Raw genomic sequence first — 26,542 nt, 5'->3', positions numbered from 1 at the left:
AGAGCAATCGTCGAGACGTTACTATTTTTACAAGCATGTTCTATGGGGTAAGAAATATCGAGTTAAGCAATGAAAGTAACCTTGGTCTTGCTATGGTTCACGGAGAGAACATTGAGTTCTTCATACTGGTCGATGGCGTCTTCAATCTGATCCGGTTTGAAGCCTCGGTTCATGCATCTTTCCTTGATGGTGGCCATTTTCAAGGACTTCTGTTCGCCTGCCATTTCACGGATGAGAGCGAAAATGCGATCAGAAACATCTTGGGGTCGATTGGTCTCATCTTTCTGGGTATTCAAGGAGTCCTTGGACATTTCCATCAATCTCATGGCCTCATTGACATCCTCTTTCTCCACGGTGTCCACGATTCTCAGCCGTGCCAAAGCCGTTGACAATCTGAACGGAGCCAAAGATGTTGGTATTGCCTAAGGTTAAAGTCTGTGAAAGGTGTATATTTACCGTAAAATGCCCAAGAGAGTTCTGGCGGACGTGAAGGTCATGTCCTTGTTGTTACGAGCATCTTTCCTCATCTCGCAATAAGCGCCCACAATGTAGTCGGTGAGCTCCTCGGGAATGACAGGGTTCTGCTTCTTGCACAGGGCAATGTATCGTCGCATGAGTTTCATGTCCAAATGCTCGTACTGAGAGGGCGGTTGGGCATTGTTCTTGTGCACGTAGGTGATGTGCTTGGCCAATCGAAGATCGTTTTCACGATCCACCTTATCCGTGATCAACCAGAGAAGATCAAATCTGCAAGAGGACCCGGCGTTTAAATAGAAAGTGGGCAAAAAAATAGGTGGACGTGGTGCGACATTGATTTACCTTGACAAAAGGGCCGCGGGGAGTTGGATGTTCTGGGTGACGGACTTCTTGAAATTATATCGTCCATAAGCAGGATTGGCCGCGGCTAAAATGGACACTCGAGCATTCAGGGTGGTGTTGATCCCGGCCTTAGAGATCGAGATGGTCTGTTGTTCCATGACCTCGTGGATGGCCGTCCGATCTTGATCAGCCATCTTATCGAACTCGTCGATACAGCAAATGCCTTGGTCGGCCAATACCAGCGCACCACCTTCGAGCATCATTTCGCCCGTTAGGTTATCCTTCATAACGGCGGCCGTCAATCCCACACCGGACGAGCCTCGACCCGTGGTGTACTGAGATCGAGGCGCTAATCGATCCATGTAGGACAAGAGTTGGGATTTGGCTACACCGGGGTCGCCCATGAGACAGATATTGATGTTGCCTCGGATCTTGAGGCCGGACGGATTCCGATCTACGCCACCCACCAAGAGCAGAAGTAGAGCCTTCTTGATATCCTCGTGACCATAAATCTCGGGGGCAATGGAATTGGCCAACTTCTCATAAAAGTTATCCTCCTGAAGGGCTCGCAGTTCCTCAGGTGAGAGCTCTTTCTCGCCCATCTCTTCATCTTCAGTCTTATTGATCTCCACCACTCGATGGGCTTCCAAGTAAGTGTCCGCCACCAAACCGGCACTCAAAGCGCGGAAGCCGGTTTTGGCGATGGGCAGGAACACACCGTCCACGGCCACGTGGTTACCGGGGACGCATTGTCGGGTGGCCTCACCGCGACAGTAGATGGTGATTGACCGGGGAATGTGGCCCACGGGCACGGCATCCGAATGCTCCTGGATCTTGAGCTCTTGAAACTTGATGAATTTGCTGCCCCGGGTTTGCAAGTACAACCGTCCCCCGGATTTATTAACCCGACAATCCTCAGCGGGACACATAATCAAGGGCATAAAGGCCGTGGCCCCAATGGGCTGGTAGGTCTCAGCGCCGCATTGATCACAAGTATAGGTGGCCACCTGCATCATGGGCTTGACCTCGGTGGCCCGCGTCACCACGCCCTTGACCGTGACCAATTTCCCGATACATTCCGCCTTGACTTGGCGAATGGGCGTGGCCTTTTCTTGGGACCCATTCTTAAACGTGACCTCATAGCGTCGCATCAACTCGGGCGGGAAGGCGTGTTGAGCCCGACGGGCCGGAGGGGCACCCAGCCCCGCCCCCGGCCCACCTTGAGCCACTTGCCGTTGATCCATCAGTAATCGATGCGAGATATACACGTCCAAGGCATCCCGGGCCGGCGGTTCGTGCTCTTTGTAGTCGGGCAACAAGGCCCAGATGACCTCGGAGGCCAGGAGCACATATCGACGGGTGTTATTCCGCACGGCCTGGGCCAGATCCGGGTCGAAGTCGGCCAAATGGTCCAGGTCGATCTGGAGCGAGGTCTGCTCGCGGTGGGCGATGGCCACCAATTGGCGGGCGTACACGAACGTCTTCTGGCCGGCCTCGTCCACCGTGTGGAACTCGGCCAGAAACGCCTTGAGTTGGTTCTGCTCGGCCTCGTAATTGGGCTTCTTGGCCGAGGTGTAGCTGGACTGGGCGCCGCCCCCCGGTTGCGAGCCTTGCGAACTGGCCATGGCGAGTCGATCGAGACACGGGCGGGGTGGGATGGCGTAGACGGGAATGAGGCGGATTCGGTCACGAACGGAGCCAGGCAAGCCGTCAGAATCAAGTCGGACTGAGAGCGAAGAGTTGAAGCGGACAAAAACACAGACAGAAATGGGCGCCAAGCCAGGCCAACAACTGAAACCACGAAATCAGAAAACATATTTCAGTCATGAATTTTGTCAAGAAAAAATTAGAAGCGACACGTAAGATTGATTTAAAGCTCAATATAAATATCAAAACATTTTTTTCGAATCAAAAAGCGTTTTATTCCATTTGAAGAGTATCGATTTCGAGGTTATAGATGCTAAAGATAAAAAAAAGTGACTGGATAGAGATCATATACAGGCCCTGTGAGTGCCTGTTGGTCTCCTCTGTTGCAACAAGAACATGGCATTCCTTATTGGATGGACCCGCCTTTCATTCACATAGAGAAATAAGTTGCGTTCGAATTTGCTTCTAGGCATCATTTTCCCTGAACTGAGGACAACGGGTTCGAAGTTGCCGGCCTCGCCAACTTCATCGGCCGATCATGGGCACCCTGAATTCGCACATGTTTCTGTTTTGGTTAGCATCGTTGGCATCCTGAAGGAAACCAGACCAATCGTGTCCAGCCCACGTGAACCTTGGGAAGTTGGCCCCGTGTAACCGCATCCTCCATCCAATTTTCCGTCTGATCGGTCCACTATCCACGGGTGGACATCATGGTGGCCAGACGAAACAAGACCTACGCCACGGGCGAGGCCTCCAACTTCATGACCCGTAAACATGCCATGCGCAAACTGCAACTCAATCTCAAGGTAAAGTGGGTTAATGGTTAGATATTTTGTAGCTAATATGTAGTAAGGCCTGCCTGGGCGGGCTGGTTCTGACCCCTGGAGTCATCTCATTGTGTTTGATTGTCTTTGAGCAGGATTTCCGTCGCTTATGCATCTTGAAAGGCATTCATCCCCGTGAGCCTCGGAATCGGAAACGGGCTCAGAAGGGCGACATGACCAAGGTGCAAACCCTGTTCCACGAAAAAGATATCCGATTCTTGCTCCACGAACCCATCGTGTGGAAGTTCCGAGACTTCAAAGTCTTTGTCCGCAAGTTGAAGAAGGCCACGGCCAAGGGCAACTTTGACGCCGTAGCCCGTCTCAAGGATAACACGCCCAAATACAACCTGGACCATATCGTCAAGGAGCGCTATCCCACTTTCATCGACGCCATCCGCGATCTCGAGGATTGCCTGTGTTTGTGCGCTCTGTACGCCACTTTCCCCAAAAACGCCCGCTTGCCCGTGGAGATGATCACGCTGTGTCGCCGATTGATGATCGAGTTCATGCATTACGTCATCGAGGCCAAGGCCTTGCGAAAGGTCTTCGTGTCCATCAAAGGCTACTACTATCAGGTCGAGATCATGGGCCAGACCATCACTTGGATTGTGCCGCACAGTTTTGCCTATGCCAAGCCCGAGAATGTGGACCTCAAGCTCATGGCCATCTTTGTCGAGTTCTACACCACTATGTTGGGCTTCGTCAACTATCGGTTGTATCACAAGCTCAATTTGCAGTACCCGCCCAGTTTGGCCGGTTATGGACAGACCATGAGTCACGCCGACGATCAGGATGCCTTGGGCGAGGAATTGAGCGATCGCATCACGGCCTTGAACCGATCGTTGGTTCGCACCGTCACGCACACCGAAGAGGAAGACACGCCCATGGATGATATCCCCATGGCGGAGGACGACGGTATGATGGAAGAGATCAAGCGCAAAGCGGAGCAGCTCAAGCACCTCACCCACCTCTTCGCCGGCATGAAGGTGTTCCTGGGTCGTGAGGTCCCGCGTGAGCCCTTGGTATTCATGATTCGGGCCTTGGGCGGTGAGGTCTCTTGGGATGCCACGGCCGCCCCCGGGTCCACTTTCGGTGAAAGTGAACCCAGCGTCACGCATCAAATTTCCGATCGACCCAAGGAGTCGCTCCAGATGAGCTATCTCCAACGGGTTTACGTTCAACCCCAGTGGATTTTTGATAGCATCAACCAAGGCCAATTGTTGCCCGTGCAAACGTATTTCGTGGGCGAGGTCCTCCCACCGCATTTGAGCCCCTTTATCGCGGATCGACGCGTGGGCGACTACATTCCGCCGGAAGAGAAAGAGTTGCTGGGATTGGCCGAACCCGCCAAAGCCAAAAAGGCGGAAGAGCAGGAGAAGGAAGAAGACGATTCCGAAGACGAGGAAGAGGACGATGAGGAGGAGGAGGAGGGAGACGAAGAGGAGTCTGAAGAAGAAGGCGCTCCGAGCAAGATGAAGGTGGAATTGGGTAAACCCGAGGTCGTCGACAAAGAGAAGGCCAAGAAAATGATGGAAGACGAAGAGTTCAAACTCCGCACCATGATGATCAAGAAGAAACACAAGGGATTGTATCGGTCCATGATGAAATCTCGCAAGAGACGGGTCCACGAGACCAAGCAATTGGAATGGAAGCGAAAGGAATTTGAGAACAAACAGAATCAAGCCGGACATAAATCAGCCGAGCCCAAAGGCCCTAAAGCTGTGGGTGGAAAGGCCAAAAAGGCCCAGAAGTAGAAGACCCCATTTCTTACAATTCCTTCTCAACTTGTTATTCGTCCAGAATGTGAATTAATGATGACAATATAGTAATAACAACACTAGTACCACATGTTACTTCAATAAATGTTTTGCCACGCGATATAACCGGCCACTCCCACATTGATTACGATGCTCAATCCAAACAACAGAGACTGGACCGAACAGTTCAGTTGTATCTGTCTCTCCAGTACAGATCGTCCAGGACTCTTGTCCAAGGTTTCCCGTTGGTCCGGCACAGGAATGGGCGAGCTTTTGGCCTTGGGCTTCAGCTCGTCAAACGCGCTTTGAGTCAACCGATCAAAGTCAGAGTCAAAACTACTATCCGCTGCTTGACTGTTCGCTCTCGTTTGGGATAGATTGCTAAAAACCGGATGATGTGGCGAAAACTGTTGACGACCAAAGCCAAGGGGATTCGGATCCAGGGTAGAATTGGGGCGGGGCGGGAAATTGGTCGGTTTGAACACGGGCGCCGACAAAACGGAATTGCGGTCGTCACCAAACAGTGAATTGGTTCTGGAATTGGGTAAACTAGAGCCGAAGGGCAATCCGTTGGGTCCGCCAGTATTGGACACAAATCCGGAGGTTTGACTTGAAGAGCGTGATATGTCGTCGGCCGCGCCCAAGGGCAAATGGTTCGGATTTTTCGACTGCCAATAACCGCCCGCCACCCACGAGGTCCGCGTCACGCCCTTGGGTTTGAATGTGGGCGGTCTCAAAATCGAACCTCTCTGTCCCATGTCTCTTCCGCCAAAATTGATTGCCAAAGAAGGGCGAGGACAATAAGTCCGTGGCTGAAACACTGATCCATTGTGGGCGTTGGGCGGCTGAGACATTGATTTGGAAATCGGCGGACTCGGCGAGTGATTACTACTACCATCGATGCTTAAGGCCGAAATATCACATTGGCCTCCGTTCAAGCTGGCTTCAATGTGGACCTCGTGGTTTTGCAACAAGTCACTCAAGTTCTTCTCCAAAATGGGTTCTGGGAGTAGCGATCCAGGCCTAGACTCTTTGTGCGGACTCCGGATAGAATCCACCTTTCGAGACTTTGTGGGTGTGGCACTGGAGATGAGATCTTGGGTCATTGTTTCCTCAGTGTCTTCCACGAGCTCGTGATTGAAGCGGGATAGATTGGGTTGGTAAGGTAAAGCGGCTAGTTTAGGGCCACGTTTTCGGACTCCAGGCCAAGCTTGTAACATGGGGAGCCCCAAACTGCAACCACTCGCCCCCATGATCCACGGGAGAAAGGTGACGGGCCATAATCCCTGTACCATATGGCCAATGGACAACAACTCCAAGATGCTCAATGCCAGAAACAATGAAAGGACCAGAGCACGCGCCCATTTCGTCGCCGAGGCCAGAAACAGGTTTGAGATCGAGGCCAGGAGGAATGCTCCGAGAATGAGGCCCAATGGGATATAAGAGAATTTGGTCGCCCCTGAAGGCTGGTGAGGACCCGTCGTGTGGATCCATAGTTGGTGAACGCATACCAGACCTATCCATGCTATCAAATTGAAACCCAATGCTAGGTTGTTGGATTTTTGTCGGTTGAGATCCACTCTGAGGATCTCTTGGGCTCGCTTCATGGCCTGACGGTTGGCCTCCAATTTCCAGGACAAGAGCTTGGGCTTGAGTTGCGAGTCTTGCTCGCCCAAAGTCTGCAACACACTCGCTTCACCTAAAACATGAAGACATTATCATTATTATAATCACCTGTCCTCGGCACATCGACTTATTCTAGTCAATATAAGAAGTTAGCCTTGGTTGTCTTACAGGTCCGACAGAGTCGATAGGTCTTCTCAAGATGGGCGGCATAAGCCTCGATTTCTGCATCATAATTGGCCTCGTATCGCGGCTCAAATTTGGCCAACTGGTGGGTTTTGAGGCTCTGATTCAAGTTGCACGATCGACACAATCCGTTAGACGGAGGGGCGTGTCGAGGAGGGCTAGATTCTGGGATCTGGCGGAACTTGTCGGGATCCTGCCAGTTGTAATCGCCCTCGGCGTTGAACCCGTTGTATTGGTGACAATGTGGGCACCGCCAAGAGTGTCGATGATAGAAATCCACGTGTGCGTCACCCTGGCAAAACCAACACTCCACATGGCTCGAGAAATAGGGACGCGAGAGCTTGAACAGGGCCCAGCTCCCCAGGCCTAGGGCCATTAGACCATTGGCCCATTCCATCACCTTGGGCTTGATCAATGACCAAGATGATCCATGCGGTGATGCGGGTTCACCGGGGAGCAAACGACCTCAATGCTTCACTGCTGTGCCTTCCCGCTTCTTGATATTGATCTCGGGAACTGAAAGAGGCTACAGCAAGCGTGACGACTTTCAGTGATTGAGCCCTGTCAAAAAAGGGGGGGCATAGACAGTGGACGATTTGAAGTACAGTTCTTACACAAAATGATAACAGAGTAGACTATCAAAACGTTCCTAGATTGACCTTTTTGAGAATTCTTTTGGTTTTGATCATTGTAAGTTTTGTAGTTGAGGGCACTTTCGAGAAGCATTGTTTCGGAAATGGTTTCCCTGATTCAAGACAGAGGCGTAGATGCAACAGCTAAACCAGGGACGCAAAGGCTGGAATTTGTTTGCAAGAAACCTTACTTGAGTTTGAGTTTGAACGATAATGGACGATTTCAACTTGACGATGTATATGTATGAAATATGTATAAAATTGTTTAATATTGTTCATGAAGGATCGATCATGCAGCCCTCCAAAATTTGGGCAGTAGTAACAAAATTACAGTAATTTGTTGTACAATTCCTACACAAAATGCTAACAGTAGACAATCGCCTGTGTATTCAGTGTATTCCCATAACATTTCAAAAGGTGTAAATATAATAACAAGGGCTCAAAGAAAAAAATTTTATGAGGGCCAAATAATCACTCAAAACAATTTTAAAGCACCAAATCATTTATTTTCACACAAAAAAGCCGCTCAGAAAGATAACATTATATTCATTTTGAAAAAGTTTGAATTAGATACCAAAGGTTCCAATATATTTCATTACTTCAAAATCTTTAAAATCAAAAGGCCTTGATGTGTTCTCCTATGTTTTTATATATGCTCTTTTATGTGAAAAGTATTGTGGTTCTATTTGCATTTTTAGGAAAAGCTTGAGCTTTTTCCAAAAAGACAAGCGGGAATAATGTGAGAATTAGAGAACAACTACTATATTGCAACAAACCAAGAAGATTGGGACAATGCAGTATGAAGTATTTGAAGGAAGTCCAACAGGTTTCTTTTACAATAGATCTTTAAAAATATCCATGAGCTTTTTCCTCAACCAGAATTCAGAATCAATTGTAGTGAATGTCAAGGTTTACACTTTTGAACCTTCCAATCCATTTGCCCCACAAATACATTGCTTTTCATCAAGATTAGAGGCTCTGAGAAAACTTTTCTTTATTGGCAAAAATCTTCCAAAGAGGCAAACATTTATTGAAAATTGAAGATTTTTTCGTTGAGCCCCCGTAATGACCCAAGTATCCAAAATTGCTCGTTTCTCGTTCTTTGTTTTTAACGCTCTAGAGCGGCCTTTTAATTTTTGCTTCTCTCTTGACCACTGAGGAAAGTGGAAGCTTGAAGGCAATTTTTAGAGAATTGTCATTTTATGTTATTTCCATATTTTGTGTCCGTGATAGTGAAGATCAGAGCTGAAGTTGTGCTTGCTTCAGCAACATTGAAGGTGTTTGTGGTTTCAAATTCTGTTTTATTTGCACTGGTTTATTGTTCATTTCTCCTGTTAAACTAAAAGACCCGAGTCGAGTATTTTTTAAACGCTTGTGCCTCTAAGATTAGGCTCAGACATTAACTCAGAATGAGCATCTGCTACCACTTTGGCGAGTATATTTTCATAGCAGTTAACGTCCAAGCCCCTAACTCAGAGTTAAGAGCTTTACAAGACAGGGCGAAGTTGTCAAACAATTAGTTAGGAGGAAATCTTCCTCTGACTTGATTGAGAATGTTGCACCAAATTTCCCAACCCCCTACATTTTCATCCATAACTTCACAGGCTTCTAACAGGGAAGCTTTATAAGCTCAAAAAATTCTAATCTTGCTTTTTCATTGTAACTTAGTGCCATGGTTGCAAATCTTCAACAATCATTAGTCGAGATCAGGAAATGATCTAAGTTTTAGATGCGAAATGCATGCTCTTTAATATTTACTCCAGACAGAGGTAAAACATTTAGTTTGATCATTTTTGATACGTTTACAGGAAAATTTCACACAACAGCGAAAAAAGTAAAATCCATGTCAGCAAATCAATTTTCTTAAAGCCGATTTTTTACTAAATTAAAATCGATGTCACAACGTAACCTAATTTTTGATGCCTCAACGGTTAAGCTATCAAATATACCACAAAACAAATGTTTACATTATGTTATTCCCATAAAATTGATATTGTTTTAAACATTGAGTAGTTTAAACTTGAAATAAATGATTTTCCTATTATGCTCTTTCATTGGCTTGGCACATAAATATGGCCAAGTATGGAAGTACGTAATGCAGTGCCAAGTGAATGAATAAATAATATCAATGCTCATTAGTAGGCTCCGACAAAATATGTTGGATTTTTGGCCCAAATATGTCATTTTTATGTTGCTTAAAACAATCCAAATATGTTGATTCAATGTTAACCAAAATCGTTTCGGTTTGTCATTTCTGTCACGTTTATTTCTTCATAGTAAAAAAACTAGGGCTGACTAAAATTTGCAGATAAAAATGGTCTTTATTGACTACAAATTTGCATAAAAAATCTGACATATTAACGCAAAAATTTGCGAATAAGCTTCCCAAATCATGGGCAACAACACGTTCGAGGGAGGGCTATATTTGCCTTCCATATCAAGCAACACATAGATGGAAAGGAATATTACATTATAATATCTTCAAGCACCAGTAATTGCACCTATTATCCCTGAGAAGCAGATTCTTGCCACGTCCTTGCTGGCTCCTGATTAGTAGACCTTGATAAAAAAACAGTTGCCATTTTGGCCGAACTTTTTTGTTGGTTGGAAAAGAATGAGAAAAAGTGGGAAAATGTGCAAAAGAAGTTGAAAGAATACAAAAATTGTAAGTGCAAAAAAGTCAAGAAAAATGGAAAAAAATGTTGGGAATGAACGAAAAAAGGCGATGAATTGCAAAAACGTTGCTGCCATACCCCAAAGTTTATTGTTAGTCCTGCTTATTGCCTTTTTTTGTTGCCAAATTCTATGAAAGCATTGAATATACTGGGTGATCTATTAAGCTTCTTTATTTCATTGACAAGAAATTGAATCTTCTCTATAACAATGCCTGACATCAGGACACTTTTTAAGTGATTCCACTGTCATGGTACAGTATACAATTGATTCTTTTCGATAGTCTAGTGCTATTGCTTAGGGCACTTTTGATCACTGAATGATTGGATTTGTGTCCTATTTGATCCACAACTGAATAAAGTTCTTGTTCTCAGAAGTCATCTTTCTTTTTGTTACGTATCATCACAAGAAGAGAAGAAAAAATGTCAAAAAATGAAAATGGACAGGAATATTTTTTGGGCCCCAAAATCGCAAAATTTGTGAAAAATATCTTTTATGTAAAAACATTTTTGGTCTGACTCTATTCATTAGTGTTACCAGTTGACAGCAAAACTTAAAATTTTAGGATTGTTTGAAAAAAAAAACCAACACCGTTTGATAAGTATGGTCTCATAAGAATGGGGCAAAAAATCTTTAAATATTGGTCATCTGAAATTTAGGAAGAGCAACTGTAACCAGTAGCGCCATTACATTACGCCATTTTTAGCGAGTAACGGCTGGGTAATGAATTATTACTCTTTTAGCTCAAAGTAATTGTACCAGTAATCCGTTCCTTTTATAGAGGAACGACCAACGCGTTAAACACATATGCCTTGACTTCCCCAGACACCTTTGGAAAATACGACACGCGCTTTTCCGGAAGGTCAGCCATTTCCAATTCATCGATTCGGCTCCTAGAACTTAGTTTTCATAGAACCCTCAGACCTCCCTAAATTGTCATGTTTAATTAAACCATCTCTTTTATTATTGACAATTTCAACACCATCAATATCTCTCCCAAAACTCCTCGAAAACAAGCCTTAAGGGGCTTAAGGGGTTGTTGGACGTTGTGACTTCAACACATACGTACATCTTTACTCCTATCACAACGGCACGAAATAAATACATACATGCGCCCCGTCCCAAACCAGTTGAAAGTAAGCAAGGCCACGGTCTTCTAGAAATATGGACTGCAAACGAGCTTCACACCAAATCGGCCTGCTCTTGGTCATTCCAGCTCTGAGCCAATTTTCGAATTGAGATAATAATATAAGAAACATAGATCTTGTCAATTAAAGGTAGGTCATATTCATATCATTTACTTGTAAAGTGGATCATTTCAAAGTTATGTTGTCAAATGCTTATGTAGCTGACCAAGAGCAGACCAAAAATTCGAACTTTGTGATTGTTTACTAAAGACCTTTGAACATGTCTCCTTAGCTCCCTAAGCATAGGTTTGGGCTCAAATTTGCCCAAGTTCATGTTTTCAAGAAGTTGTTGTGGTCGTGTGAATTAATTATTTGGAATAAGATGAATGGTTTAGGAGATACGAAATTTTGGCTTCTTTTCCCAGTCCACATCTCTAGAAGGCTTATCAAATATGAGATTGTATCTGTTGGACATTTAAGTCAAGCGATAGCATCATGATGCTAAATATGTACAAGCCCATTGTTAAGCTTTATCTTGAATATGCTTCACCCATTTGGGCGCCAATGAGTTCAACGGGTTTGCAAAAGGTCGAACAAGTTCAGAGGTGTTTCACTTGGAACATAGAGGAAATGAGAGGGCTCTCGTATTGGGAGAGGTTAGAAAGGTTGGGAGTGGACAGTGCTCAGAGAAAGTACGAAAGGTATCTGATGTGTCCTATGTTTTCAAAAGCATCCATGGGCTTTGTCCCAATCACAAACTTCCAGAAAAATGGACTGTGAGCGAGCTTCCCGCCAAATCGGCTTGCTCTAGGTCATAACGACTCTTAGCCACTTTTCGAATTGAAGTAACAAAATGAGAAACGTAGATCTTCTCAATTAAGGGCAGGTCCTTTTATATTATTTACTAAAAAAGTGGTTCATTTCAAAGTTATATTGTCACAAGCTTATGTAGCTGACCAAGAGCAAAACGAATATTCTAATTTGATGTAGTGTTTACATCACCTGAGTTCCCTAAACAGAGTTTTGGGCTCAAACTTGTTCATGTTGATGTGTTCAACAAGATCTTGTGGTCGTATGAGTGCTTATTTATAAATTTAATTTAATGCTTATTTATATTTATATATAAATAAGTAAACAGTTTAGGAGATTAGAAAGTGTTGCTTCCATTTGCAGTCCACATTTCTAGAATCCCGCTATTTCATTCATTACTGAGTATACTATAGGGACTGCTTGCTTCATAATGAGACATCTCGCGGCAAAAAAGGGAAAGACAGCGTTAGTAAATCCTTTGCTAACGTTTGCTCTTGCGTCGTTGTAAAGAAAGAGAATTAACAACCCTGGACAACAATTGATGTTGATGCTGCAAGCTCTATCCTGAACAAGTTATTAAACAAGAAATCATGGTGAATTTGAATGTGTCGTTCAGCAACATCAAAAATCCAAAAAGAACTGGATTATTGATACCATCAAATAAATAATCACAGAAGGATGTTACTAGAGTTGTTTTCTTTCCAATGATATCACATTAGCAATGGCATGTTGGGAAACCATTAGCTAGCCTCAAAATATCACCCTGGTTACTCTCACATCAAACTAAGGCAATCTTTTTGATTGATAGTAGCTAATTATTGGAAATTAACTATTGTCTTTACTTTCCAAGCTTTCTGGCACACTTCATTTAATTTTGAAAATCATTTGATGCCATTTGTCCTATTGATGGTTCTATTTGGACAGTTAGGAAAGAGCTGGTACCTCACCTTAGGCAGCAAGGAGGTATCAACACCTCCCTCTACCAATCTAAGGTTGGCAAAAAGTGTTCAAAGACTGGGACAGCCTAAAAGTATATTTTTATTATCTACAAAACTAAATGTTTAATCCTTAACATAATTATTCATTTTGCAATTTTTTTTGCAAAATGTATTGAGCCTTTTAGGACTTCCTCTTGAAAATAGCTAATTTAAAAATTGGACATCTTGCCAAATTACAAAGGGCCTAAAATGGCTGGCTGCCCGCCATTTTCTTGCCACAGACCAAGGTTCAACGGTAGGATTTGTACATGCCTAATGGATGAAGAATCAATAAACAGGGACATCTCATTCACACCAGGGGACCAATGGGAAAGACTTTGACCAGAGATGCTTACAGTACAACCTCAGAGGGGACCAAGTTGTGGTGAATTACATCTGTATTGCTTATCCAGATGTTTGATCTCACATGGAATCTATGGTGGAGGTGTTGAATCAATGCCGGAAGTATCAAATAACTTGAATTTAGAAAAAAATGCTTTTGCACAGTCATTGGTCCAATTTGTGGGATAGATTCTCTCTCATGAAGGAACTGCAGCTAATCCGGCCAAGATCAACGCCACCACTGAATTTTTTATGTAAGATACGTTTTTTGGCTTTTAATGTTTGTGTGTTTGATGTCAAAAGATCTGGAGGAACACTATAGGGCATGTCAAGTTAAATAACTTCAAGGAAAAATGTATTCCGGTGCCCTGATTTTGGACACTTTAGTGAGGGAGAACTAAGACAAACATCACAATCAACTCGCACCATTCGCCCATTGAATTTTCAATAATCGAGTAATTTTGAGTGAGCTGTGTTACAAACCCTAACATAATGAACATGTTTGGTGTATTTGCATAGACGAGAAGGTAAAATAAAATGAATATCAAGATGCAGTTTATGCACAGTGTGGTTTGGCTGGGCATGTTGTCTTTGATTTTGCTCCATGGAATAACGTCAGTTGTTTAAGAACATGTTCACTTGACAAGCCCTATATTTTAATAAGTAGTACTTTTTGCTTCAGTTCGCAGTCCACATCTCTAAATGTCCGCGTCCCAATCCAGGGTTTAGGGTCAATTGCAGTGACCGTGGAGGCTTAACGTTGCGTGAATGTAAAGTTCAGTAAAATTCACAGTTTTTTTTGTCTTGAACTGGTGGAAATTTCATTTCCAACAGCGGTAGGAAAGTCAGCAAAAAATGATTGGTATTTTTGGCCTTTAATGACACATTTTGGGCAATCAAACTAAATTGTAAATAAAATAACCTTGACTTATTTGGGTAAAAATACACACGCGTGACAATTTGATGTCAATCTGTGTTTACATCATCATCCATGATTTCATTGACATGGGGAAAAAACAAAATCATTTTGTGAATAAAAGTGCTCTGAGCAATAACGCTAGGCTCAAGAAGAAAGTCGGTTATGTACCATAACATCCGCATCAATCGAAAACGTATCCTAATTTCAAATATTGCAAAAACTAAAAAGTCGATTTCTTGTAAATAAAACGAAGAATCTCAATGAATAACGTAGAAAATGTAGTTTATTGCCTAGATGATGTCCAGATAGACACGCAGGAAACAGACCAAAAAGGGTTAAAAACGACTTTTTTCCCCTTGTAACAATTATTCTACATTTTCACGCCTTTTTCAACATTATCTCAACTCGCTTTGCATTTTTCTGAATTGAAAACAATTATTGTGGCAATCTGTAACTTTTTCCCAAGTCCAAAGGTGACCATTCTAGTGAGACTGGGGGCCACATTCCCCCAAGACCAAAATTGTTTACTTTTACTTACAACGAATCTCTTTTCGAAATGAGAGAGTGAACGTGTAAGTAGATACCGTTTATGGGATTGGACATTTATGTTTCGTGCCAACCCTGCTTAAAAAATCCTGCTTTAAAACAAATGGATTTTGAATTCCCTGAGATTGCAAACCTACAAGAACTGTGAAAGGAGACAGAAAGGGAGGGAATGAGTGAGAAGAGGTAGGGTACCGAATTCTAGAAATACGGACTTTCCTTGGGAGTGGATTCATAAAATCGTTTCATCTGGCGCCAAACCCAGAAACCTCTTTGGTTCAAAGATGAGTTTAGGTTTGCTAAAAAGATTTACAACTAACTTCAATGTACGACCTGGTCTATAATAATTGAACTTGAATATCCAACATCACATTTTTGTACGTAAAGACGTAATTGAAATTCGTTTCTTTTATTGAAGCCCTACCCAGTAGCACCCTCTGACTTGTTACGCTTCTCATGGGCATTAAAAATTCCAATTAGCAACCTTTCCCAAGAAATGGTTTAAAGCACTTTTCCCCCTATGCATTAAAAGGCTACCAACCTTGCAAGCTTTGGAAAGAATTCTGCAACAAAAATACCTTGTCGAGACTTTCAAGTCAAATTTTAGGCTCATCCCCCGTGCATGCATGCTTTCCATCGCTTCGTCCTGAAGAAACATTTCCCATTACCCAAAGTGTTGATCAATGTCCTCAGCGTGAAGTTCCACTGAAGTACTTGCTTGAAAAGTGCTAGGATTTAACAAGTTGCGAATTGCGACTCATCCGACTGCAACATTTAAATCTAGGCACAACTTTACATCGTTGAAGCAGTAGGATTCAAGCAAACGCCTCCTGGTTTGAGATCTGACCCTTAGTGGTGGAAAAATAAGAAAATGAGAACTTAGTCTACTGTGATGGTTTGCTTGCCAAAGAATATTCACGCAATGACGTAGATCTGTGTATTTCCTCATCTTGGCGTGAGAAATCCTCCAACAATTGTTGGTTCCCTCTCTCAACGTGAGACCCCCTAGGGATTGGCATCTAATCCTGTCGTATTTATTTGATTCATGGCACGGATTCCTGGCGATGGCCTCTTGGGAAGAGGCTAACACCTGATTAACATGACTTCTTCGTTCTCTGTACCAGAGATGACGACGGACATGGAACGATCTTCTATTCGAGCATGGTTGGATCGATCAGTGGAGCAAAAGATCTGATTGTCTGTCCTCCACCAAGGACACCAGTTGCTCAGAGTCCTTCTCGTCCACATGAAGTGTTTTCAGACAAAAGGCAAATCCTCTATTGTTGAAGCAATTGAATCTGAAGATAGATGTATAACACCATGGAATAAGAGGTCGCGTTTTGTAGGCATTAGAATAGTTGATTATCCCGTCTAGACTGTTATTGTTTCACCAAGGTCATCCCTAAAAGCCAGTTGATGAACTGGAACAAGCCCCACTCTGAAGGTCAAAATCAAAACCCTGTTAGCCTGTCGTATTCCTTACCTGCATATGCCGGTGACCTCGTCGGATTGGTAGAGGTTTCCACAGTCTTGACATATCTTCTCTAGCTTGTGGAACAAGCCTGTACCGATACCATCGCATTTACTGGGGCTGACTTCCGGTTTGTCGGCCAAGAGAGAGGCCGGCCTCAATCCGGCTTTGCAGCCATGCGCCAACATCACAGTCGTCCCACCCAACAGCAAGACCAGCCGAAGAAATGAGGGACATGAATGTCCCATTAGTCGACCCGTTCTCATGCCCAAATGGTTCGAAGAGACTAGCTATTTGGAGAGTAGAAAAAGGAGTCATAAAGAGGCCTATTAATGTGGATCTCCGGTCGGATAAAATGTCTCCCACGTTGACGAGAATCAACCACAAAGTCTGGGGTCTGTCTTGAAACTTGAGATGTTTTGGCACTAGCATTCCCGAGTTGATCTACTAGTTACAGGATGATCTGGTTTTTCAAAAACTGATGCTGCTGAAGAGGATCTAGAGTATTTAATTGAATAAGGTCAGTGACCCATGCAGTAGAATAGTCTCTAGTCTGAAGAGATGGGGGGACAATTGTTTTGTTCCACCATTTCTTGTTCCATCAGTCAACTCTGCTCTTTGAGCCGAACAAAGGAGACATGCATGGTCTCAAGATTGTCCAGTCTAAGATTGAGTCACTCCAAATTCTGAAGAAACTACACCCAATCCCCCTATTCCATCACGCATCGTGAAGGCTGGACATCAAAACTCAACGAGACCGAAATACTGTAAAGGCCAAAGCTTCATTCAAGAGAGGCTGGAGGCCAATTCTTTCTTACTGAGAGACATGTGACATGATGTCCTTCTGTCCTTCTTCATGATGTTACTCACAGACTCAATCTGATCTGGAAGTTATAACAAGAACGAACCATTCTCTCCATTATAAATGAACAAAACAAATCAAACAAAGCTTAAGGATCGGTGATTAAGAACTTACACCCTGAAAACATTCGGAATTACACTGCTTTGAGTAAATTTCAGCTGGTCTCGCTTGGATGTGTCCTGATGCTTGGCATTGATATGAAAACACATAAAACTACTAGAGACAGGAACAGAGGGTTCTTACCTGCAAGAGAGGCCTGGTCAACTGATCGGCCGAATTGGAAGGTACCTTAAATTGCACAAGCCGAGACCAGACATGCAACCAACTTGGGCGGGATTTCCCTCCGTTCAAAATGTCATTACTACATACATATAGGTGTTTAAAACCATCACAAGCCCCTCCTCCCACTGAGTAACATTTTCATTCCATACGAACGTCGGACGAACAAATTGTAGTCGTGCGTTTTCGTTTGGGAGAGAGTCCTAGGTTCAGTCATCTGTGACCTACCATGGGCTATTGCTGGATTACCTCTAAAGTTTGAAAACTGATGACTTTACACATAGAACGTGACAAGAGTACTGCACGAATTCATGAGTCATGAATGACACACCAGGGTAGCATCGAGATTGGACGCGCTCTTTTTATTGCTCTGCTACAGTAGAATATTTTTCGAGTTGTGAGGAGATTGAAAAAGCAATGCAAACGGGGCCTTCCAAATAGAGATATGATACAGTACGTTGAAATTCCACTCATTGTCCTCCACCTCTATTTCCACAAAAGCCATGTATATCATGAGGCGATAATGAACTTACATGCATGATCATTCAAACCAATTAAGTTTTTGTTCCAACAAGTTGACACTCAAACTTTACTTAGATCAATTGATCTCTCATTTACTGTTGATCACCCATTAATGAGGGCTGCCGTATAGTTATACAAACTTATACGTAGTGTCGATAAGGAGTTTCGTGGCATCTGCAATATGTTTATTGATCTACATTAATCGAGGAAAAATGTTTGTTGCCAAATCTCTTTTTAAACCCCTAGCCCTTGAATGGACATGTCTTGGAAATACTCTTGGGAATTCCAAAGAAAATGAGGCCAATAAGAGTGCCTCCATTATACATAGCTTGTCATTTTCGGTCGACCTCTCCGAAATGCGACCAGAACCTCAGTTTGTTAATAGGAAGAACAAAGTCCACGTGGTTGGGGAGCTAGTGATTTAATATCCAATATGTACCAGAAAGCAAATCATCAATGACAATTGGCCAAAACAAGTCATCGGCTGCATTACTTTGAGAAACTCTGCCATCAACGAGTGCATTTACTTGAATACGATGAAACCAGGAAAAGATATTGAGTGCACTCATTCATCCATTCGTGTATCACAGCATATCTTCTTCTGCTTCTTCTTTGTCCCTCGTCCATTCTGAAACTGTGCGAACAATCGTGGGATGGTTGATCGATGGATGGGTTGGTTGATTGTTTGCTACCTATGTCGCTTGGTTGTTGGTTAGTTGTTGGTTTGGTTGGTTGGTTGGTTGGTAGGTGATTTTGGGGGGGATGGAGAGTCAGTCGTTTACCGGAGATATTCGTGAATGTCTTCCACGAGGCTCGCATGGTGCATCTTGGCTTCCGTAGTGGTTAATAAACTGTCCATGCAGCTCATGAAGAACTCACTTCCGAAGCAATTCGATCTGTGCAGTCGGGGTAAGATACCAAAAGCACTTTTGTTAAGGATGGATCAACAATTCCAGACCGGCTTTACTCTCACCTGCACATGTTGTAGAGGTCGGCATCTCGGTACAAATGGTAGCAGTCTTCGCAAACCTTGTTCAAGGTACTATAGGCCCGGATGGAAGGGCTGCTTTTGCAACCAATCGTTTCCCCAATGGACTTATGAACCCGGTACATGCCCTCGGGATGGAAAACCCGACCGCCTAAGCACTGCTTCGGGCTAATCAGAATCACCAAGGTTGAAACAGCCACCAATAGTGTGAGGTGTCGTCTGCTCGCGAACATTCCTGAGAACATATGTGGGACTGGGAAAAGATTGAAATCATCCTATTATTGGTCAAATCGAGAGGCGCAGTGGTTGAAATGGTAGCATTTTGGCATGGATTTCCCTCACGATGGCCTATTCGTGGTTCATATTTACACTGCTTGACTTTTCGCTCTGCATGTTCCATGATGAATTCAACCTACGTGCACAGTGCTTTCAAGGACTCTTTCAATCTGCTAGCTCAAAATCATCACAATAGAAATCATTGGGTTCAAGCTTTATTCAAATTTTTGCGCTGATTGATGTACCAAAATGTAGCCAAAAAAATAGACGATAATTTCCACTACAACAAGAACATGTTTTACTAACCAACCAAATGGAAATGTAGATTAAACTTATCCTGGAACCTCTGAATTGACAGGGTGATAAATTTTCTCTTAATAATCTTATGTTGAGAGAAATGTTAAAGCAACGAATGAGATCAATTGTAACCAGGAAACGTGATCGACAGTGCTTATAAAGTTCACGAATAGTTTTCACTTTTGTAATCGTGGAAGTGCTTAATCATACATACTCGGTGTTCCCTCAGCTCAGGGTTGCAGCTCTCTGGCAAAATTAGATGGCCATTTCTTTTAAGCCCTAAAAATGGCAAATAATAGTAGCCAAAATGGCAAATAAATTAGGAATGAAGATTAAAAAGCCGCTAAAAGTTATGCAAGTTAGACTACCATATGACTAGTCTTGAAATAGTCAAACAAGTTTCACTTGATAGCTCTTTGGCTTGAAAGTCCCCTCACTACCTTCACATGATGGCAATAAACAACTTTGAATATTAGCATTACATATCTGAAACCTAAGCTTTGGGTTTAGAACCATGTGAAATGATCTATGTTTTCTTGGCCTGAAGCAAAATCGGACCGGAGAGCAAAAGTTTCTTGACCTGAAGCTCTTAGAAGATCCCTTTTTAACGCAGCATAATTGATGAATCTGAACAAACTGACATAAATTTACCTCTTTCTTCTAAAAAGCGACAAATGTTCTATAAAAAGTTGCAATTAGCAAATAAGCCTGTTTTGGAATATGAAACGTTATTTACTAGTCTTTCTGCACCGCTAACTATGCGTTTGACGAAAAAGAAACGGGAAAGTTGTCCGCTTTAAACGTACATTTTCAAGGTGCAGCCCAAGATCTATGAATAGCGCCTGCCAACGACATCCCTAGGACCTCACAATGGATTTGAGCTTAAAATAATGAGTGCATAAAAGCATCTTGAATCGTGCTTTTATGAATGCCTTCCTACATTTTATGCATCTTCTTATCCCGTGATAATCTTCCTTTTCTTAATTCAGAATCTTTACATCCTGAATACAATTTTGATCATCAGAACACAAAAGTACTTCCAAGCAAAGCCACGGATATAGAACAAATACTACCAGCGATGTAAATCTCGTAACTACTCTAGATATCTTTTAAGAATGCATAAGCGTCAAAGCTGTGAAATTTTAGATTAGCTTAGAAAACAGAACAAGAAATTACACTATTTTGAAAACAATCGGACACCTCTGGAATGCGGAAATCTGTTAGAGATCATCGAGTCTTCTTCCACTTCCGTTTTAATGTACGCCTTGCGTTATAAGTGTCAAAAATTGTAAATCAATCTCAAATGATTCAACTTGTACAACTGACATTTGTACTCTTTATATGCAGATATCCAATGGACCAATTACAACAATTACAACATTAACAAGAGCTGCCATTTGTCCTAGACTCTACCACGTTTAAAGTTAACCAAAAATGCCACTTTCGTCCAACCTGGCCCCTAGATCCCTCAAATTTAAGTTCAATAACTTACCAAAAACTTTAATGAGAGAAATAGCCTTAAAACTGACTATTGGGGTTTTAGGAAGTGGATCCTTTTGGATGAGTGGAGATGGACTGGTTTCCAAGACCTCACAAACCACCGTATATGAATAGATGGCTCTTGACGCCAACGTTCCATGGCTCGAAGGAACGAGAAACAAACCCAACCGGCAAATCAGAGCCTCATAGGCCCATAAAGTTTGGGGCCGAGCATTCATCATCCCCCATGATCTTGGTCCCACCGTGGATCATTTTTTCACGACACGTTGCTAAGAAGGTACAAGACCATCGTTGTAAAGGGTTCCCGATGCATGCATGTATGTTTGATAATGTTTGTATTGGATTGTGATTGACAAGATGACACATTCGGCAAGGTGTGATGTCAATAGACATCACAATTTGGCACACAAATTCTGGTCAAAATTCGATTCGATTTTAACTAAAGGAAATACTATTAGGAATATTTTCGGTTTATCCTGCCAATGATAATGATAGGAAAGTCACACTTATACGACTTATTTTTTCATATTTTTGAAAAATTGAGACGAATATAGAAAAAGCCTCTTGAAATTGTTCTGTTTCATTCAAGTCCTTTCTTAACAACAACTGTGACTTCAATAAGCCTGGTATATAAAGAGTCCGTAATCAAAGGAAAGGACAAGCAGAGTAACTTCAAGTTCTCCGATTACAACATCATCATCTCAATCTCTTCCGTTCGTCATCCCAAGTTCATCATGTCTGTCTCCACTCAAGGATTCGTTGCCATTCTGGGCTGCACTTTGGTGATTATGGCCGCCTCAGCAAAGGCCGATGATCAACAAAGAGGCGTCTTGGTGGACCAGAGCATTGCCAGCAAGGCTTGTCTCGGCCGGGATAAGGCCGAAAAATATGCCCAAGCTGCATTCGAATGCCAAGCTGCCTTGACTCCGGTATGAAGCGATGCAGAGACTAACCCTTATATTCAGGATCATATAATGCAGACCTTCATCATTGGTAACAGGGTCAGGTTCCAAGATTCCAAGGAACTTGAATGAGTGTACTGTAAAGATGCAATTGCCTTAAGAGGTTGTAGGATGTTCATTCAAGTTTAGGGATAGTTTCCAGCTGTTTATGAACATGGAAGAATGTGTTTTTGCATGCAATTACAGGATTTTGATGAGGAAGTCCCAGAGGAAACTTTTGAACCTGTTGAGCCCTTCAATTTCTTGGACTTTTTGGTTGGATTTTCTGCTGAGAAGCTCTGCGTGGCCAATAAACTCGGGTGGCTTGATGAAGAGGGAGATACTCTGGATCTCCAGTCTTTGAAAGGCTTCTTCTTGTCCACCCCTATGAACAGTTCAGTGGACTTCAATAGGGCCCTAGATTTCTGTCAAGCCCAAGTTGAGTCCTCGAATGTGTTGGCGTATCTCCACAACCTCCACAATTTGGGCTTGAGTAAGTGACTTGGATTAAGGAGACTGACTTGCTTTTTGGGCTGTTTTTTTCCACTATCGTGAGCCAATGAGATCAATTAGTGATTAACCAATTCTCACTTGAAAAATAGGCTTAAATAGGCAGGGTTTTCATAGCCCCTCATAATTTATGGGTAATTGCGATTTTTAGTCGAGTTGGAAGAAGATCTTGGAGAAACATACATCAATGCCGATGGGTGGATCAACGTGAACGAGGCCATTGCTTCTTTGGATGATGCTTCCCTGACCCTGGCTACCCGGATTTCCCGAGAAATGGACTTCCTTCAATGCATGAGCCTGTGTGATCAAGTGGCTTGCCAACTTTATGTTACTGCCATTGTCGAGACCGGCACCGAAGCTTAAGGATTGTAACTATCAAGTGAATGCGGATAATTAAAGCTGTTCTTTTTGTTTTTGATGACAAGTTAGAGAAACGATAACTCACGAAATAAATGCTACAAAAAAAACAGAGGTTGGGTGATTTATCTCCGGAGGGTGTGCGTACCAAATCTGATTCAACTTAGACCAATGTTATAAAAGTGTAGCAGGTAAATATGAATCGCACACATACAGCCATCTCCGGATATTGACTTACAAGTGCAAGTTTTTCAGGTTACATATACTATTCCCCAATTATCATAATCTGAATTATTTTGTTGCCAGCACAAATATAACGTCATCCGAAAATTGGATCATCAAGTGAATAAAAATGGGAACAAATACTTAAAGTATCATTTCAAGTCGAATTGACAAGGAAACCTATAGACCCACTTTCTGTAATCCATTTTTCTATTTTTGTGTCTCCATTTAAGGTTCCGCTGGAAGTTCTCCCTTTTGTTCCGTCTAACAGACTATCCTTTACTTGAGTTGATGGAGTCGATTGTGGTTAGTGCTGGGGTGAGTCCAGCAAAAGTCGGACTCGTAAGAGTCCTTCGATTTTTTGCCGGACTTGTCGAGTCCTTTATTGGACACAGTGTTACTCACAATACTGATAAAGAATTTTTGCAAATGTCAAGACTTATAATAATGATTTTCGTTGTTATTGAAACAAAAGGAATTTTTTTTATAAAAAATCATTTTGGATTCTAGCTCAGATTAGAATATTAATCCAATTAAAACCTACAAAGAGATAACATTTTTAAAAACATAATCCAATAGATGTTGGAAGTAACCTTAGGTGCGTTTCCAACTAAAATTTTATTCAAATCCATGGAGCAAACTATAAGATATCTCGTTTTCAAAGATTGCATTTTCATCGAATTTGACAGCAAATTGCTCCGGTTATAGCTAAAAGCAATTGCCAAGAAATATAATAAGCTTTTTCTATGCCTAAAATATAAATGAAAATTTTTCACTTTTCTGAAGCAGGTAGAAAAGCCGAATATAGTTTGCAATATAACTTAAAACTTACTTAATGTCAATATTTCACAATTTTGATGCCATACTTGTCAATTGCAATTTCAATGAAGCTTAATCTTGAATTTTGACAAAATTCTATTAACGTTCAATAAAAACATCGCTAGTACGTAGAAATTAATTATTACAAAAAGTGACAATTTGGAAAATTAAACTGTCACAGGTACCGTTCAGATATTTTAGGAACACAATAGGATATTGTAGCTTTTGGCACTTAAGTAAAATGAAAGGCAATTTTGCATGTTTTGTAAGTTTTAAGCGACTTTTTTTGCTACTTTTTGCTTTTAAAGAAATCTTCAAGAAAATGGCGAAATATCATTTCTTGTCGTGTCATTGAAAAACACAATCATATTCCTTGGGAATAACTGGAAACATAATTAGGCCATTTTTCGATCTTTTAAGGCGTAAAACGCAACCTTTAAGTTGTAATATCTAGGCATCTGTGGAATAGAAGTTTAATGAAATTTTACGTCAATACATAACTAGGAGTATGTTTAATACTGATTGACTACGTTTTTGACAATGGTGCATTTTAATGCACTTTAAGTGATTTAACACACTTATCTGAGCTACTTGTAAACATGTGTATTTCACAAAAGTTGTTCCTTTTGTCTCTTTGACAAAGAAAAACATATCTAGATGTCTTGGCATTTGAGCAAACACTTGACCAGAAAATATAACCACCGTGTGGAGTTATCTCGAGCAAACAGACTCGTCCTGCGAACTTGTGAAGAAAAAAAAAATATTTTATTTTATTTAAAAGAATTAGATGATATTCTTAAAACGTAATCAATAGATGTTAGGAATAACCTTAGTTGCGTTTCCAAGTAAAATTTTATTCAAATCCATGGAGCAAACTATAAGATATCTCGTTTTCAAAGATTGCATTTGCATCAAATTTGACAGCAAATTGCTCCGGTTATATCTTAAAGCAATTATCAAGAAATATAATAAGCTTTTTTTTATGCCTAAAATAGAAATGAAAATGTTTCACTTTTCTGAAGCAGGTAGAAAAGCCCGAATATAGTTTGCAATATAACTTAAAACTTACTTAAAGTCAATATTTCACAATTGTGATGCCATACCTGCCAATCGCAACTTTAATCAAGCTTAATCTTGAATTTTGACAAAATTATACTAACGTTGAATAAAAACATTGCTAGTAACAATTGTGACAATTGTAACAAAAAAGTGACAATTTTGAAAATTAAACTGTCACATGTACATGTCACATGAACATGATTGGATAGTGTAGCTTTTGGCACTTAAGTAAAATGAAAGGCACTTTTACATCTTTTGTAAGTTTTAAGCGACATTTTTTGTTACTTTTAAATCTTAAAGAAAATGGAGAAATATTACTTCTCTTCGTGTCATTGAAAAAGACAATCATATTCCTTTGGAGTAACTGGAAACATAATCTCTTACTGCGTAAAACGCAACCTTTAAGTTGTAATAACTAAGCATGTGCTAAATAGAAGTTTGTGAAATTTTACGTCCATACATAACTAAGAGTAAGTTTAATACTGATTGACTACGTTTTTGACAATCATGCATTTTAATGGGCTTTAGGTGATTTAACTCACTTATCTGAGATACTTTTAAACATGTGTATTTCACAAAAGTTTTTCCTTTTGCTTCTTTGACGAAGAAACACATATCTAGATGTTTTGGCATTTGAGCCAACACTTAACCAGAAAATATAACCACCGTGTAAAGTAACTTAGAAGCAAAAAACTGTTTCTATAAAATGGTACTTATCACTGTCCTAACTCCAAACGAATCAGGACTCTTATGGCTGCCCCAACAAACCCCGCGTATATCATGATTGTTCCCAGCATCGAAGTTCTGATAGCGAGATTTCATTGTAGTTTGTTTACCATTACTCTAAAAGCGGCATTCACTAGCAATCGGGATGAAAAATGGCACTCGGTAAAGAAATCCGGAAGGAGATCATTTGCCTTCATAACCAATCAGTCCCTGAGAGCGGCTTAGCCTCGAGGCTGCAAGAGGTCAGATAAATTGTCCATGACAGCACTTCTCGCTAAAAAAAAGGAATTGCAGAGTTGTGGATAAATGTGGTAAATGCCAAGCTCGTCCGCTGAGAACGACGAAGCTTTGGAACCAAAAACAAAACGGAACAATTTGATCGAAAATCCTCTCAAAGGTTTTAAAAAGATGATTGTGGAGTACAAAAGTTCAAAAAACCCTTAGATCAAAATTCATCTAAAGAAAACATGTTTTAGATTCACTCAAACTGTGGTCAAAAGGCTGGGACTTGGTCGTTTACCTTTGGTCCGTACCCTGCCACAGTTTGGAGTGATGAGAAGAAATTTAGCGCATAACACACCCGGAGCCATCAAAATGACGGAATGTATGTTGTATGCTTGCAAGGTTGGGGACATTCCTGTATACTCGAGAACGGTCTCTCTACCCCAACATCCGGCCTGTATGATGGTTAAGGCTTGGGTTTCTGGTGATGGCCACGCCACTCCCCTCGTGGTCATTTTTGAGGACACCAAAGTCAATTCAGATGATGCCATCAAGATGTTGGAAGAGGAGTTGCTCCAAAGGATCCTGCAACAGCATTGGGAACATACATGC

General features: G+C 41.9%; 6 protein-coding genes across 8 annotated transcripts; 2 read left to right on the top strand and 4 right to left on the bottom strand.

The window, feature by feature from the left end:
- Positions 1-5: 5 nt before the first annotated feature.
- On the bottom strand, positions 6-2,735 carry LOC131893261 (DNA replication licensing factor mcm7-like). The gene is made up of 3 exons (XM_059243243.1): positions 820-2,735; positions 457-747; positions 6-393 (listed from the first exon to the last, which is right to left on the bottom strand). The coding sequence occupies exons 1-3, from the start codon at positions 2,442-2,444 to the stop codon at positions 63-65; spliced, it is 2,247 nt and encodes a 748-aa protein (XP_059099226.1). The 5' UTR covers positions 2,445-2,735; the 3' UTR covers positions 6-62.
- Positions 2,736-3,037: 302 nt separating this feature from the next.
- Positions 3,038-5,133, top strand: LOC131893260 (pescadillo homolog). Its single transcript, XM_059243242.1, has 2 exons — positions 3,038-3,272; positions 3,386-5,133. The coding sequence occupies exons 1-2, from the start codon at positions 3,177-3,179 to the stop codon at positions 5,042-5,044; spliced, it is 1,755 nt and encodes a 584-aa protein (XP_059099225.1). The 5' UTR covers positions 3,038-3,176; the 3' UTR covers positions 5,045-5,133.
- Positions 5,134-5,145: 12 nt separating this feature from the next.
- On the bottom strand, positions 5,146-7,389 carry LOC131893259 (uncharacterized). Its single transcript, XM_059243241.1, has 2 exons — positions 6,842-7,389; positions 5,146-6,746 (listed from the first exon to the last, which is right to left on the bottom strand). Exons 1-2 carry the CDS (start codon positions 7,251-7,253, stop codon positions 5,146-5,148), a joined length of 2,013 nt encoding a protein of 670 aa, XP_059099224.1. The 5' UTR covers positions 7,254-7,389.
- An 8,090-nt stretch (positions 7,390-15,479) lies between these two features.
- On the bottom strand, positions 15,480-17,442 carry LOC131893258 (crustacean hyperglycemic hormone-like). Its single transcript, XM_059243239.1, has 3 exons — positions 17,259-17,442; positions 16,363-16,640; positions 15,480-16,177 (listed from the first exon to the last, which is right to left on the bottom strand). The coding sequence occupies exons 1-3, from the start codon at positions 17,268-17,270 to the stop codon at positions 16,054-16,056; spliced, it is 414 nt and encodes a 137-aa protein (XP_059099222.1). The 5' UTR covers positions 17,271-17,442; the 3' UTR covers positions 15,480-16,053.
- Positions 17,443-18,418: 976 nt separating this feature from the next.
- Positions 18,419-21,360, bottom strand: LOC131893257 (uncharacterized). Of its 3 annotated transcripts, XR_009374664.1 has the most exons (4): positions 21,067-21,360; positions 18,987-19,254; positions 18,706-18,909; positions 18,419-18,647 (listed from the first exon to the last, which is right to left on the bottom strand). XR_009374664.1 is itself a non-coding variant. In XM_059243238.1 (3 exons), exons 1-3 carry the CDS (start codon positions 21,293-21,295, stop codon positions 18,792-18,794), a joined length of 597 nt encoding a protein of 198 aa, XP_059099221.1. In that variant the 5' UTR covers positions 21,296-21,360; the 3' UTR covers positions 18,419-18,791. The 3 variants fall into 3 exon arrangements, 2 of the variants coding, with proteins under 2 accessions (XP_059099221.1, XP_059099220.1); XM_059243238.1 differs by having other exon boundaries at positions 18,419-18,909; positions 18,987-19,236; XM_059243237.1 differs by having other exon boundaries at positions 18,419-18,909; positions 21,067-21,359.
- Positions 21,361-21,725: 365 nt separating this feature from the next.
- On the top strand, positions 21,726-22,949 carry LOC131893256 (uncharacterized). Its single transcript, XM_059243236.1, has 3 exons — positions 21,726-22,003; positions 22,223-22,508; positions 22,677-22,949. The coding sequence occupies exons 1-3, from the start codon at positions 21,809-21,811 to the stop codon at positions 22,886-22,888; spliced, it is 693 nt and encodes a 230-aa protein (XP_059099219.1). The 5' UTR covers positions 21,726-21,808; the 3' UTR covers positions 22,889-22,949.
- The last annotated feature ends 3,593 nt before the right edge of the window (positions 22,950-26,542 follow it).

This window comes from Tigriopus californicus, chromosome 2 (genome assembly GCF_007210705.1).
Source record: "Tigriopus californicus strain San Diego chromosome 2, Tcal_SD_v2.1, whole genome shotgun sequence".
NCBI lineage: Eukaryota > Metazoa > Arthropoda > Copepoda > Harpacticoida > Harpacticidae > Tigriopus > Tigriopus californicus.
The sequence above is the reverse complement of the archived record's forward strand: the minus strand, read 5'-3'. Positions and strand labels throughout refer to the sequence as shown.

Bases quoted from the DNA above. Each gene is read 5' to 3' on its own strand.
- LOC131893260 (XM_059243242.1), top strand. From the start codon at position 3,177: ATGGTGGCCAGACGAAACAAGACCTACGCCACGGGCGAGGCCTCCAAC. The intron at 3,273-3,385 runs GTAAAGTGGGTT...GTCTTTGAGCAG, and splicing joins AACTGCAACTCAATCTCAAG to GATTTCCGTCGCTTATGCAT.
- LOC131893258 (XM_059243239.1), bottom strand. The intron at 16,178-16,362 runs GTAAGGAATACG...ATCTATCTTCAG, and splicing joins GAGGTCACCGGCATATGCAG to ATTCAATTGCTTCAACAATA.
- LOC131893257 (XM_059243237.1), bottom strand. From the start codon at position 21,295: ATGATGAATGCTCGGCCCCAAACTTTATGGGCCTATGAGGCTCTGATT. The intron at 19,255-21,066 runs GTAAGTTATTGA...ATCTTTTCCCAG, and splicing joins TTCTCTCATTAAAGTTTTTG to TCCCACATATGTTCTCAGGA. The intron at 18,910-18,986 runs GTGAGAGTAAAG...CCGACTGCACAG, and splicing joins GACCTCTACAACATGTGCAG to ATCGAATTGCTTCGGAAGTG.
- LOC131893259 (XM_059243241.1), bottom strand. From the start codon at position 7,253: ATGGAATGGGCCAATGGTCTAATGGCCCTAGGCCTGGGGAGCTGGGCC. The intron at 6,747-6,841 runs GTAAGACAACCA...TTCATGTTTTAG, and splicing joins CTATCGACTCTGTCGGACCT to GTGAAGCGAGTGTGTTGCAG.
- LOC131893256 (XM_059243236.1), top strand. From the start codon at position 21,809: ATGTCTGTCTCCACTCAAGGATTCGTTGCCATTCTGGGCTGCACTTTG. The intron at 22,004-22,222 runs GTATGAAGCGAT...ATGCAATTACAG, and splicing joins GCCAAGCTGCCTTGACTCCG to GATTTTGATGAGGAAGTCCC. The intron at 22,509-22,676 runs GTAAGTGACTTG...TGCGATTTTTAG, and splicing joins CCTCCACAATTTGGGCTTGA to TCGAGTTGGAAGAAGATCTT.
- LOC131893261 (XM_059243243.1), bottom strand. From the start codon at position 2,444: ATGGCCAGTTCGCAAGGCTCGCAACCGGGGGGCGGCGCCCAGTCCAGC. The intron at 748-819 runs GTAAATCAATGT...GTCCTCTTGCAG, and splicing joins CCCGCGGCCCTTTTGTCAAG to ATTTGATCTTCTCTGGTTGA. The intron at 394-456 runs GTAAATATACAC...GGCTCCGTTCAG, and splicing joins ACTCTCTTGGGCATTTTACG to ATTGTCAACGGCTTTGGCAC.